General features: G+C 29.7%; 1 protein-coding gene across 3 annotated transcripts in view; it reads right to left on the reverse strand.

Moving 5' to 3' along the window:
• Window positions 1–2,535: 2,535 nt before the first annotated feature.
• The window catches only part of LOC107440714 (uncharacterized), a 147,382-nt gene continuing 134,002 nt past the window's right edge, over window positions 2,536–15,915 (reverse strand). For all 3 annotated transcript variants that reach the window (XM_016053699.4, XM_016053700.4, XM_016053701.5), the window contains 4 exons: window positions 15,321–15,482; window positions 12,585–12,784; window positions 5,332–5,540; window positions 2,536–4,003 (listed from right to left, as the gene is read on the reverse strand). In XM_016053699.4, the coding sequence (XP_015909185.1) occupies window positions 3,858–4,003; window positions 5,332–5,540; window positions 12,585–12,784; window positions 15,321–15,482 (717 nt within the window). In that variant the 3' untranslated portion in view covers window positions 2,536–3,857. The remainder of the gene's footprint in view (window positions 4,004–5,331; window positions 5,541–12,584; window positions 12,785–15,320; window positions 15,483–15,915) is intronic.

Raw genomic sequence — 15,915 nt, forward strand, 5'->3', positions numbered from 1 at the left:
TCCTAATAATAACATATTAAATATATCGGGATTTTAAAAAACAATGTCAAAGTGAATGAAAAAACGATCGAAAATTAATGTGGACTTAAGATGGAATCAAGCTCGTAAAAAAGTGATTACTAAAATATAAAATTCGTTAGCCATTGACGTATTAATTACATCGAAATCCGAAAATCCACGAGGAAATAATCCATAAATGATCGATTTGGATTTACGGTGGAATCGATCTAAATTGAGAATGTTAAAAGGACTCCTTAAATCGAAAAACCCGCTTGTAATAACATCGTACAAAAATTATAAGAAAAAATAAGTAGAAATTGCTGGAAACGACATCAATTGTGATGGAAACGTCGATAATTGAACACCTTAAAAAGTGATAACTCAAATTTGAAATTTAAACGCCATTTTATATCTTATAAAAATATAAAAAACATGCAAAAGGCCAATAAAATTATAAATAACTGCCAAAAATACCTATCAAAAATGGCGTGGAATTATGATAGAATCATCACGAATCGAACGCATCAAATAGCGATAACTCACTTCCGAACATCGTATTAATCATATCGGTATTTGAAAAACCATGTAAAAGGGCCGAGAAAATGATTAATAACCTCCATAAAAACCATCATTAAACGCTATGAAATTGCAATAGAATCATTATGAATCGAACGTATCAAATAGTGATAATGCAAGTTCAAAATTTGCCCGTCGTAAAAACGTATTAAAAATATAGAATTTGAAAATCTCTGTGAAAAAATGCCTTCCGAAAACACCATCATCAAACTACGTGATATTATGATGGAATCGTCACGAGTTGAGCGCATTAAATAGTGATAACTCAAATTCGAACATCGTATCGTATTAAAAATATTGAATTTGAAAAAAAAGCCGGTAATAAAATGAAAAATAACCCATGAAAACCTATCTCAAAACGTCGAGAAGTAGTGATAACTTAAATACGAATTTCGAACGTCGTGATAACATCGTATTAAACATATATGAATTTAAAAAACCTTATAAAAGGGCCGAGAAATGATAAATAATTTTCGGAAAAAAAAAAACCATTATCAAACGCAGTGAAATAACGATAGAATCGTCACGAATCGAACGTATCAAATAGAGATAATCCAATTCGAATTTCAAAAGATGTAACAGCCTCGTATTAAGAATATCGAATTTGGCACGTTGAATGCCATGGGTCACCGGTGATCGGCATCGGCAAATACATAATTCGAGTAAATTTTTAATTTTTTTTAAGTATTATTATCGTTACTAAAATGGCTTGAAGAAATTAATGCAATATAGAACACACAAAAATAGTTTTATTTATATACACAGATATGCCAACCTGCTCCGGACAGCGAATAAATATCTTCAACTGGTGGTTTATTAATTGTGATTCTTGGTTGAATAAATTCAATTTAGTAGATTTTTATCCACTACTATTTCTAAACAATTCGTAGGCTTCTTATAATTCACCACTTTTTTCAGATATATCATGCTAAATATTTTAAAAAACTAGCAAAATCTGTCTAATATTTACAAATTTAGTTTGTAGTTATTTACTGTTTGGCCAGACGGGCAAGACATGTACAAATAGCGTGGCATTCAACGTGTTAAAAAACCATGTGAAAAATGATAAATAGCTTCCGAAATAATTATCAAACGACGTGAAATTACGATGGAATCGTCATGAATCGAACGCTTCAAGAAAGTAATATCTCAAGTTCAAAATACGCATGTTGTAATAACGTATTAAATGTATCTGAATTTGAAAAACCATAGGGAAATGGTCGGGGAAAAAAATGATTAATTACGGCAGAAACTGTAATTATTTCAACCGAAAAAACTATCAGAAAATCACGTGGATTTACCACAAAATCGGAGCCCTTTAAAATGTCGGGCGCATGTTCAGATTCATAGGGCATGAGGGATGGAATGTTTTATTCAAATTGCGAACCCTGCCTAGAATGAACCCTCTGAACTGGATTCAGTGAGATTCTTGCACTCTCATGTGCAACTCTGTTGCATTTTGCAAAATATTCTCAATTTCAGGCTTCATTTTTCACCCTCTGAAATTTAACTGAAAAATGTCTCGATCTATGGTGGATAATACAATCCAGAAAACAATTTTTTGTCAGAAACTAGTTATTTTAATCATGATCATGCAAAGTCTTTGAAAATTATTTTGCATTTTGTTAATATATATAGTGCTTAAAAATATTTTTCAAGTGAGTGCTTAAAAAGTACTTATTTTTTGTATGCACCCTTAAAAGTAAATTAAATAGCATGGAAAAAAACTACCATTAGTAATTTTTTTATTGAGCGATAAACGATTAATAAATATAGTACTATTATTTTGAAACAATGACATCATTTTTGCAAAAGTAATCACAATTATTGCCTGGGACATAAAAGCACATTTTAGAAATTTAAAGTGGCTAATGAAAAAAATAAAACAACCGTGCAAGTACATAAATATGAAAAAGTATTAGTTTTTAAATGAAAATGAAAGAGACAAAAGTCGTTGAGCAGAGGATGAAGATAATTTTATTTTGAGTTTTTCAGTAGATTTGATTTTTAAAGTGGTTTATAAAGACATGAAATACCTTATATTAAGGTGTACATGATTTCATCAAAAAATTTTGGTTAAACAGACAAGAAATCACAAAAAAATTTGATCTCACACTGTCTCAAAATAAATAGACTAGTTAAAAGTTTTCATTCAACTCTCATCTCCATAGATACGCAACAAAATATGTTGGACTTCTATTTAACGAACTTCTATTTTGCGAATTTCTCTATTTTGCGATTTTTTCGAGGAACCAAGAACATTTGGGAAATTTCTTCTTTCAATAACTTCCAAATAGCGAAGTAAAATTTCTATTTAACGAACTTTTCTTTGAGATCCAGTTTCCCTATTTCCCAAAATATTTCAGAACATTTCAAACTTGTTAACTCATTTTATGGGGGAAATGACCTTGAATTGATTTTCGAAGCCACTTAACTTTAAGAGAAAGCAGTAAATTCCCTTTCACTTTTTGTTTGCGTTTCAAACGAATTAAATTAAAAACAAAATTAATGGATTTTATCAGTAGCAATTAAACTTAAGAACGTATGTGGTAATGTATGTTTGAAATTACTTTTATAATAAATACAGCTATAATTTTATACATAAATTTACCTTTTTTTCAGTTGAAATGTAGCATGATAGTGTAACGCTTGATAATGTTTTGCTCTATTCTTGCTTTCCATGCAGATTTCTTTTATATGGTTAAGATTTATAAAATAAATAGTAGATACTAGTTTGCAAGATAAAGGTGTATCAATTTCTATTTTAATTATGTCTAATATTTATGAATTGAAAACCTGTTTTGTGTTGTTTAAGTATTTCAAAAGGTGATTTTCTACTTAACGAATTTTCCATATAACGCACTTATTATCGATTTAGCGACTTCGTTAAATAGAGGTCCCACTGTATATATATATTAAATTGTTACATTTGAATATCAGTCGAACATTATACAAAATTAGGAAATGTTTTTATTAGGAAGTCAACCACATATCATTAGTGTTGTGTGAAATTAAATTCATTCTTGTGCAAAAGTTATCTATTATCACAAAGAAGCAATGGTTCAGATCACATATTCAGTTAGACAAGTATCATTATGGACCATGCTTTATCAATTTAATGATTGTTATGGCAACATAAAAATATATATTTATCAAAGAGTTTCAAATTAACATCATGTGATAAATATTTAACAAAAAATTTATTTACAAGTGACAACATTAACATAACAAATATTTCAGGAATGGAGGTTCTTTTTTTATACAAATAACAGAAATTTTTTTTACAGAGACTTCCTATTTTGCATGTTTGGTCTTAAAAGAAGGGAGCCTTCAACCCAAGTGTTTGGTCTTTCTAACATAGTATACCAAAGTGATCTCTCTTCACCCACTGAATCCATCCAATCAACATCTCTACCTTGATATTTTCCTGGAAAAAAAATTTAATATATTGATAATTTTTAGTATTACATGCATAATCATAGAATCCACAAAATTGAACATTTACAATTCCTTATAACAGGGTCGCCACAGGGAGAATAGGGAAAACCTGGAAAATACCGGGAATTTAAAAATCACCTAAAATAACAAGGAATTTTGATTTTTTCTTTACAAACTGAGAAAATACAGGTAACTCTGTTTCTTATTTTCGTTTTTTAAAAAATAGTGACCACTGAAGCGTAATCTATGGGATATTCAAGCATGATATTTCACCTATACTAAACTATTTCATTTACTATAGCATTATTTGTTTTAAGTATGTTAAGCTGTTCCTTATTTCTTTAAGTTTTTCCAGCAATTAAAACCAGTATAGCTAGACTAATATAGGTCACTCAAGAGCACAATGATTGTGTGTTTCCTCTTAATATATTGTGTATTATATGTACGGAACAGGGGAAACACACAGGATTTTTTTCCCTCAGATTTTAGAGGCAGCCCTGTATAAGGAATAATTAAACATTTATATTTCTTCAAATAATAACTGTTCAAAAATATATATTTTATTAAAAATCAAGACATCTTAGTTTTTCACTACTCTGTTATAGTTAGAAAGAAAGTTAATACTAAAATTTTAATGACACCATTAATATTTTATTTCGAAATTAAGTGAATGCAGTTTCATAGATCATTCCACATAGGACCAAATTAAATTTGTAATGCTAACTTATGTAATTTATTTGGAAAATTATGGTATGAATTTCACAAAAATATATGCATAAATGTAGCAAAATGGCATGTTTTAGTTATTGAGCTACATTTTTAAAAGAAGCTTAAAACAGCTTTTATATTCCAGTATTGTTGCGAACCTTAGCAAACTTGTAAGTAAGAATCTTATCAGTATGCTTTCCCCAAACATTCTAATTATGGTTTCTTAATGTATTATTTCTTCTCTATTATTCAATAGAATTAGTTGCATGAATTCGTAATAAAGATAAGCTGTTATACATTGAGTCATCTAGATAAATACGTGAAAATTTATTAATTTAAAATGATGAAACAAAATATAGACGTTTAATGATGTATTACATTATGTAACTGTTGTCTCAATAAACAAAGAAGCGGTTCGTCAATGTTAATTTACTTTTGTTCGTTAAACTTAATTCATAAGTTTTAAAAACTGACAGTGAATGTAAAACCACTATATACCCCACCTGATGTCATATTTCAATGAGTATTTGATCTAAGATTGTTACATACAATAAAAAAGTTTCTGTGCCTACATATATCATAAAAGAAAAACTTTATAAATTGTATTACCTGTCCCAAGACATAGTCTGACACCACCAAGAAAATCATTGCTAGTAATTTTATCATAGTCCCAAATGGTTAGTTCTAAGCAACGTTCTCTTAAATCATCCAGTGTAACATCATCATATACAAAAGTATGATTCCATTTTGGATTGCATGATTTTTTCAAAACAGGAGTCTTTTGCTTTCCTGATTTGGTCTTATCAGGTAGAAGATAACTGGAAAAAAAATATGAAGTTGAAAACAAAGATCTCAAATTTAATCTGCATTCTCTGGGAGTACCTATGCTAAAATTTATTTTTATGATAACAATTATAACATTTATAAATATGAAATTTGAGATTAAAACTTTCAAAATTTTTAAAACTAAATGAATTGGAAGTTTTGCAAGCGTAATTATCTTTGAGGTTAAACCAGTGGTCGGAAAAAATACATTACTTTGTAGTTTACTACAACTACTTAGTTACAAATGTAATTAACTAAAACTACTTTTTTTAAATGTAGTGACTACAGACTTCTTTGGAATTGGAGTAACTAATTTAAGAAGACAAACTTTACAGGAGAACTTAATTGACACTTATGTTCAAAATGGTTTTGAATAAGAAATTGGCTTACATTAAATGAAAGGGAATAATAATACAAAAAAAAAACTATTTATTCATGTTTACATGAGCCAGTTTGTTATTCCAAAATATTTTTTTTTAATTTTTAATTTAACCTTCAACTTTTTATGCTTTTTCAGTAGCGAATATTTAATTTATAAAATGCAAAATTATCAAATGCAACTTTTTAATTGTTTAATGCTATTTTCTTTTCTCTAAAGCAGAGCCCCCCCCCCCCCGGTACAAAAATATTTAAGATCCCTATAACATGCCATAATATTTAAAAATGAGCTAAAAAACTTCGCATACATAAAATAAATCATTTTTAAGATATACAATAATTTAAACACATTTTTATTACACCAAAAACTCAAAATATGTTTAAACAGTGCATAATTTTAAAAAAAAAATTATGCCAACCAGTTATAAGCCTTGAATAATAAAATAATTTTCAAAACCATGGAAGTTAATAAAATTAAATAAACATAAAGGTATAACAAATAAAATAAAAATTCAAAAGTTATGAATTATTTTGTCAAATTAATTTGCCGAGTGAACAGTTATTAAAACATCTTTCATTAGAAAGTAGAAAAATAGATTTGGTTGCCTTTTTAAGTTTTCTTGGTGATAAACAATTCAAACTATTGGTGTTAGCATGGTAATCAATCACTATTTGCAGGAAAAAAAATGCATACTTTATATAACAGAACTTATTTATTTTTAAAAATATATAAGGCAATGTTATTTATTCTTAGCTTTTTTTAATGGAATTTATAAAAAGTAAGATTATCAAGGGCCACCTTGAGTGCCTGGGGCCCCCGGGTGTGTCCATGCGTAAGGACGGCACTGCTCTAAGAATTAAGTACATCAAAAATACGTTCTCTTTCTTTAAAAGAGTGTGCATTCACATGTGAAAGTGTGAGCAAAGTGATTAATTAGTAGTTGTTTTTCTTAATGGCCAGTTAGTATATTAGTTAAACGTGATTTTAAATAAGCAATTTCTGTTAACGCTCAGATGCAGTTTACAGGGTTGTTTTCATTGTATTCATTGATAAAAGTTGTCAAGAATTGCTACTAACTATTGTTTTTCTTTGTATCACACTGCTCATTACTCTACTTTTAAAAAAAAAGTAGCACGCTACATTACAAACTATAAAAAAAGTGGCAACTACAGTAATTTTACAACTTGTAGTGCACTACTTTCGACCTTAGTTGTTGTTGTTAATTTACGTTGCACTAGAGCTGCACAATGGCCTATTGGCGACGGTCTGGGAAACATCCCAGAGGATGATCCGAAGACATGCCATCACAATTTTGATCCTCTGCGGAGGGGATGGCCGCTTCGGTAGCCCGACAACCTGCTCGCGAAGTCGAGCACTTTACGGTAGCACAGTTTAACGAGGACCAATACCGCACACCCTCGGTCCCTACGCAGACTGATCCAAGTGGTCACCCACCCGCACACTGACCGTAGCCAGTGATGCTTGACTTCGGTGATCTGCTGGGAACCATGTCTTAACGATCAGTCCACTGCGGGACACTTTCGACCTTAGAGGAGTGATTTAGATAGAGAGAAGCAGTCTGGCTTCTCTCATTGCAAAAAACGTCACATGATTCCGGGACGATTTTCCCTCAAGTAAACCATATCCCTAGTCTTTTACTATGGGGTTGATTGCTGGGCTGTTTTTTGAACTATAAAATTCAATTAAAAATAGCCACATTCTGCTGCGCATATGGTTGTAAAGTAAAATTTATAAAATGAGGACCTCTTACTTTTCACAAATAAGATTTTTATTTTTTTATATTTGTTTTTAAACACTTATTTGCAATTTATATGTTAGCATATTATAGAATGAATTTAATTGGTTTTTAACTTGTAAAATAGCTACTATTTTTTTATATGTTTATTTAAATTGATAGATTATTATGTTGTTAACATATATAGGTATTTTCATAATAATTAAATTTCATATTGATATAAAATTTCCTGTATTTTTACTGCTTTTTTGATGAAGTACGTGCGTCGGATTTGACGCGTTACTTTGCTTCAATATTTTGTAAACAAATCGCTTTTTATTTTCGCTGTGTTATTCATATTGATACTTTGAAATTAACTTTTTTAATAATTTCAAACGAATTTAATTAGATATTTTAATTTGTACTTTAATATAATGAATATATTTTTGGATAAAAAAGAAAATCATCATTTAATAAATTTTTTAAGCAGAAAAATATTTGATTTTTATAACTTAGAAAATCATTTTATAACATAGGAACAATTGTTTGGATATTCATATTTGTTTAGGAAATTTTATATTTATTACTGTACATTTATTATTCAGGAAAAATATTAACTGATTAAAAAAAATTTACATGACTGAGTTTCCTTAAAAATAGGTTGTCAAAGGAGTGGCTATTTATTATCATTATAAATATTTTATTTTCATTTTTGAACATGAAAAAGAAATATTTCTTTTTTTTTTATTATCAATAAGTTTTTTTATATTAAATGTTAATTTAGTCGAGAACTATCAATATGTCAAACAACAGGTACATAATATATTTTTATATGGAATTTTGTAATACTAATTTAAATAAAGAGACAAGTAACAAAACTATAATTTGTTATTTTAGTTTAAATATTTTTATCATTTTATGGTAACTCACTAAAATTTTAATCGTATGCATTGGTTAAAATAAATAATTATTGCATACCAGGCAAACTAGAACACCAAATTGTACAGCATGTATCAATATTAATATTTGTTTTAAAAATAAAACAAAATATTTTGTTTTTATCAGAAAAATAATCAGAGAAAACTATCAGATAATATAATAAACATCAGAGAATAACACTAAAACCACGAAGAAGTGTTGAATAAAAAATTAATTGTATACCCGTGTAAGGATGGATATACATATATATACAGTCAGACCTCAATTTAACAAATTCATAGGGACCGAAAATATTATTCGCTAAATTGTGGATAACTCGTAATAAAAATAAAAAATAATAAAAAAATTTACTTTCCTTATAGAATATCCAAACATCTCTAATAAGTAAATACACAAAATAAATAGAAATCTTACATTTTTTTTATCAGGAACTTAAAATACAGCAAATGATTACACATTGATTAATTTGAAATTTTAAAGTATTTCATGAGTAAAGTTTGTTTATTTCCTTAATTTCTTACTTTAAAAAGTTCTTTTTCAACATCATGAAGAGAAGAGAATACTTTGCCATTAACATCTTGCTGCATTAGGTAAATTTTCACTGTTTCCAAACCGTGCAAAGCATCGGAAAAAGTACCAGTTTTCATTGAAGATCCATTATCATCGACTTCCGTGTCAGAGTCGCTCGTCATTGTTTCCGATGACTTTGCTTCATTAACTTCAGTTGTATAGAGACAGATAGTCTGTCATCGCATCATGCAATTGATAAAATCGATTCTAGGAGCAATTTCTTTTCATATGACTTTTTTTGAAGGATCAAATGAAAAGAGGACTTGTCCTTTTCCACTTTTGTCCTGGGAAATCCCGCTTTCTGAAAGCATTTTTCAATTGTATTTTTCAAAATTTGGTCCTAAGATTGTCTTGGCTCTGTATCTATTGCCCCATTTTCCACATAAGCAACTTTCTGTAGTTTTTTCGGAGCAAATGATACCAAGGTCAAGAGGCTGAAGCACACTTGTGCAATTTGCAGGAAAAAAGAAAAAAAAAGATTTCGACGTTTTTTAGATTGAAAATTTAGATTGAACATTGATCAAAAAACAAAAGAATTTTTCTCTTTTGTATCTTCGTAGACTTATATAACGACCTCAAAAAATCTGTAAATAGAAAATAAGCCATCCAGGATTTTTGCTTGCTGCGTACTACTTTGTTGGTAAAGTCTTTACATTTTTAAAACATCTTGGCTTTGCTGCTCTTCTTATCACAAAGGGCTTTAACTTGTCTGTTCCATCAGCAAGCAAAACCGTGATCCTCATTTCACTTTTTTTCAACCAAAGTATTTTTCATTTCTATTATAGAGTGTTTTGTCAGGTTGTAAGTCATAAAACAACCCTATTTCATCTGTGTTGTAAATGTTTGATGGTGGTCTTCAATCAGGTTGAGCAACTCTTCTTTCCAATCTTTAACTACATTTGCTTTTACATCTGCCTTTATTCTGCAGACTTTCTTTCGGACTGTATCGTATCTTTTTTTAAAACGGTGGATCCAACCATTGGATGCAGAAAAGTCTTGTTGCGCTTTTCAGCTAGTTAAAGAGCTTATTCTTTGATCAAAGGCCCACTAATGGCTATATTGTTGGTGGGAACGATGTTGAACGATTCCATTGTATCAGACTCAAGAACAGAAAGAGGGATGGCTTTTAATGTCTTTGTAACTTTTGACGATTTTTCACCACATTCTACAGAGGCTTTTTCAATTTCTGCTCATAGATTTAACAATTGTGGCTAAAGTTGTTGTAGAGTTTTTGAGACGTTCTGCTAATGCGCTTTGTGGTCCAACGTTTTTGTCACACTCGTAATAAAAATTTAAGTTTTTCACTCAAAGAAAAACTTTTCGTTTCTGACAATCTACCATGTTCCACTAACTTTCAAAACTCAAATGTTCAACAAAAATAAACATCCAACACAGCTTAACTCTATGGAATGTAGAAAGGGATAGATAAGAAAGGAACTTCCTGTTCTCACAGGCATCTAGTACACCTCACTTCTTTGTTATTGTAGAATGGGAGAGATAAGAAAGGAGGTTCTTGCTCTTACAGGTTACACTCAATCGTTGTACACACCTGTGATGTCTGAGCTGAGACCAGCCATGTCTAAAATCGATGAATACAAAAAAGTTCGTTTTATGTTCCCCATAGGATGATACTGTAATAATTTGAAAAGTAATCCATAGTTTTTCTAACCCAAATGAAGAAAAAAATTTTAGATTACGAGAATAATTCGTTAGTTCGGGGTTTTTTATTTCTTAAATCGTGAAATTCAATAAATAGGGGGTCGTTAAACCGTGGTCCGACTGTACGTATATTTAAATAATAAAAAATTGCTACTTTAGTCGTCGTGTTATTTAAATTTTTTTATTGTTATAAGTAATCTCGATGTATTGATTAAAATTAATTATTAACACGTTATATATACGACAGGCCCCAATTGTAGTGTATGTATATATGTTAGGAAATCATGTATAAAAATTTAACTCATTAATTTTGAAAAAAAAAGAAAAATTAAAGATACATGCAATATTAACAATTATTAAAGTAAAGCGTTCCCACAATAGCCCGTCGAGGGCCAGGGGATCATGGAGCTTAAGCTGATACAATTTCGTGACCAATAGCCAAAATGTGACGAAATATTCCTATACAATGCGACCACCAGCTATGAATTTTTCGGGGAAAAGGAAACCCTCTTCTTAGTTCATCTTTGAACAAGTTTCAGAGCCCAAACAATAGACGGGCTATCTCTACCTTACTCCTTTGAGCTTTCGAGCACTAGGTTAAACAGTTTTACTATTGCGGGAAAAATATCTTTGAATTACAAAATTAGTAGCAACAAATATAGCCACAAACAAATACTGTAAAAAAATGTTGGACGATCTATTTCCAAAAACATTTAGTTGGTTACATTATTTATGATATCTTTACCAAATCTAGTTTCTGCCATACATGAAAATTAAAACAAAAAATTTTATGTTAATTCAAAGAGATTACGCTGAATTACAATATTAGTGATGCATGGCAAATAGTTGATTAATATATTTCAAGGGGTGCTTTATTAGCTACAAAGTTTGACCATGGCAAATAAATTTGCAGAAGTTCTTTTGCTACTCATGTAACTTTCTTGTTTTAATGGTTGTACATTGTTTATTCAAAGTTCAGATTTTCAAAAAGTATTAATTAGTCAATTGATTAATAAATTAGATTATAACAGATGGATAGTAGATTATAACATAATACAGTCAAATCCAGTTTTAAACAAATCCGAAATAGCGATAAATTTAATGTAATGAATATTTTCCAAATCTCCATTAAAACAATGGATTAAAAATACTGATATTACGAAATTGGTAATCCGATTAAATGAAGGTGAAAAAAAGCAACAATTCTTATTTTCTCTCATAAGCAAAACACTTTTCCATTCTTCAAAAGTACACAATGATCTCAGAAATCAAATATTTTTGCATCTTCAAAATAAAAAGTTTCAGATATGAAAAGAACTGGTCAAAAAAAAAGAAATTACTAGAGAGGGACCATCCTGAAAAGACTAAACCACAGCGCATTTATACTGGTTCTAAATCTTGTACAGAAAAAACTACAGAATAAAAGATTTCTGATAGGTAAGTGATAATAAATCCCTTGTTCCTTTTAATTTAATTGTTTTTGTGAGCTTTTAAAAATCTCCCCTTTTAAAACGTTGATTTTATATTTTCTACATGTAGAGTACAAATAGATCAAAACTGTACTTAAATGCAATATTCATTATTTTCTTATGCGAAAAATTCTCATCTAACAAAATAATTTTAGTTAATGTTGAAATTCGTAATATCGGTATAAAGAATTTTTCTTATTGTGTAATGATTGTTTTGGTCCATAGAAATTTGCCAAAACAGGATTTGACTGTACTCTATTTTATGTATTGTTTAACAAAACCATACCTTTTGCAAAATGGATCAGACGTTCCATTTGACCTAGTTGCCATCAAATTTCTTGCTTCTTTCACCAAAACTTCCACAGCTCCTTTGACAGGTATGCCAGGTTTCTTAGAAAATTTACGACTAGTAACATCAGGAGGAACATATTTCAAGGCCAAAATTAAATCACCTTTATAGCTGACAGGAGTATCTAATGTTTCCATCTAAAAAACACTACATTGTTTGAGATCATAAAAGTAAGTGTGCAAAAATTTAAGGTTATTCTTTTTCCTCCTTGGGAAAATACAACACTCATAGCTGCCAACTCTACTGAATTTTTCAGTAGACTACTCGATTTTGCCAGTTTCTCCTGGTCAACTGGTTTAGTTAAAGTTCTCCTGGTTTTTGTACATTTTTGAAATAGAATTTGTGTACAAATTATTGCTTGCCTGCTAGAATATTTAAATAAGTATTACTAATACATAATGAAGCAAACCTCATTTACAGAAATCAGTTCAAAACTTTTTTCATTCTTAAATGTTCAGTTTATTTTTATTCAGAACTCTCTTTTTAAATTTATTAAAAAAATCTTTTAACTTTAAAGAATGGCTATTAACCCCATAACTGCCGCTGGCGTATATATACGTTTCGGCCAGATGATGCGTTACTACCCCCTACTTCAGAATGCAGTAAAATGACCTTGAAAGTGTTTGCTTTGCAAATGTATTACTAATTTCGGAGGAGGGGGAATGGGGAAAGGATGTTATGGGAAAGTGATATCGTATTAATTGCTTGGATGTCTCTATTTGAGTAAGGTCGGGTTTATTCCTTTTTCGATTTTGTTTCCCTTGTCTATTTGGTGCTTTTTATTCTTTCCATCAACGTCTTCAAAGAAAAATGCATCGCGAAAATGTGCCGTTTGTTCAAGAAAAAAAATTCGGCGTGAATCCTGCTATCAGTGTGATGTTGGTTTATGTGTCCAACCATGTATCAGGTTTTATCATACAACAGCTAAGTTTTAACATCTTTTATATTGTATTTTTATTATTTAATTTAAATTTTGTACTTTCTTTCTTTCCTTTTTCTTGTCTTGTAAAAGTAAACTGTTTTTAAATTGCAACGGGTGCATCATTTTCCCCCACGAAAACACCGCGTAAGAAAGTGCACTTGAGCGAAAAACGGTGGCACTGGGGAGTGAATCACGTACATTTTATTTGTCAGTTAAGTGGTTAATATTTGAAATTATGAGTAAGCATAATACATAACGTATATGTTTAATGTCAATCATAACTGGAAAATATTGCAGTTTTTCTATTTGGATGACTATAAAAATCCCTATATGTAAAATATTTAGTACATTATACAACAATTATCATGAAATTTATATTGTTTTGTAAAGTCCACTGGATTTTTTCCGATCCATGTTTGCAGCTATGAGCACTATAAAAAAATACACTTTCTTTTAGGAAAACTTTTTCCTTCCATCATCATATATTTTAAAAAAAGCTTAATGAATTTATAAATATTAAAATTATTTGTTCTTTTTAAAGTTCAGTCAGTTCTTTTCAGCAAGATAGTAGCCATAGTTTAAGGCATTCAAATGAAGCTTTTCAGTTTTATTGGTGAAAAGGCTTAAAAAACACTGTTTATTAATTGTTAAAAATCATTCACTTAAATAATTAAAGTTTTAAAATACATTTATTATCATACATACTTACCAACTCAGAAGTTTTGTTTTCCCACAGTGCTTAAAGTGGTTGTATTTCACAAAATGGTAATAATTATAATTTCTAAAATCCAACTGATGGCACTCTGTGCAGCATCAGTTTTGTCTTTAACATTCTACTTTGTTAAATGCATTTGTAACAGGGCTCGAAAAACAGCCCGTCCGCTCGTCCTCGGCGTTCAGAAATTCCCCGCGAACAACGAATTTCTGGAATCCGACGTCCGCGCGGACGGCCATTTTCCCGTTAATGTTCGTGATACATTTTCAATTTTTGTTATCTTACAAGAGTCTAGCGCCTCACTTCTAAAATGACCCTCAAATCTAGCAAAATGACCCACAATACAGCAACATACTGCGCATGGTGGAATTGATGTTTTCTGTCTGGGACTACTGCAGCAGTTAAAAGGGGCTTTTCAGCAATGAACTTACAAAAAAACACATTACGTACTGGTCTTAAACAATAAGCGTTAAACGCAATTATGAACATCTACCTAAATATAAAAAAATTTCAGATTTCTGTGCACAAACCTCTGTAAATCATTGACTTGATTGTGGAACTGGCAAACGCCATATTTGATTCATTTAAAAAACGCAGTATCCTCGGATAAATTGATATTCCAGATAATTTGACCTTTATCATTTAAATTATTTCATAAAAGAAATACTAGGTTACTATTAGTAACCTAGTATTTCTTTTATTACTGTGTAATGTAATCCTAGTATTTGTAATCCTAGTAACTACTAATTCATAGTGCAATTTATATAAATGTTTATAATAAATAAGAGAAAATTATATTTTTATTTATTTAGAAGCTACGGGTTAGTTTCAAAGGAGGATGGGTACATTGTTGGACAAGCCATCCTCGGGGAAGGATAATATTTCTGAGTTTTTTCGAGCCCTGATTTGTAATGCTTTAAAACCCCAGTGCATTTAACAATGGTAGTTAAAGAACAAATTAAGTAATATATTTTTGAAGTTTGCTAATCAATACAAAATATATTTAGAAAATATTTAATATAATATCTATAATTACCCTTTCTTGTAATGGATACCATTTTAAGCCATTATTTTCAAAGGTATCATTTCCTAAGGGTAGCATTACTTCACCAAGAAAATCATTCCGGCCAAATCTGTCACTATGCCACACAGAGAGCCACAAGGTTCGTATTTCCATTTCACTAGGCATTATTGAAAACTACAAAAGAGAAAAGTTATGAAAATGATGAGTTTAAACAATTTATTGATTCATTTTAACCCTTTAAGTGAATGTACCTTTATTTTGCATCAACTTAAAAACACAGAACCAAACATTTCTCTGAATAATAATGTTAAAATTAATCCTATTAAAATAATATTCTCAGAAGACATTTAAATATTACTAACAAAGAATTCAACCTAATCAGTATAGAAGCAGAATAAGTTATGCAAGATCATAAGGCAAATAGAGAAATTTTTTCATTAAATTATTTTAACAGTATTAAATTTTTTTTTCATTTAAAAAAATTTATAAAATAAAAAAGGTACAAAATTATACGGTTTTTACTCTCATTATACCTGTGTACCTCATACATAACCCCAAAAATTAATAAAATATGATTATAGCAAGAAAAAATAAATGTAATTTAAAA

This window comes from Parasteatoda tepidariorum, chromosome 12 (genome assembly GCF_982258835.1).
Source record: "Parasteatoda tepidariorum strain Cologne lab strain chromosome 12, Ptep-v5.0, whole genome shotgun sequence".
Classification (NCBI taxonomy): domain Eukaryota; kingdom Metazoa; phylum Arthropoda; class Arachnida; order Araneae; family Theridiidae; genus Parasteatoda; species Parasteatoda tepidariorum.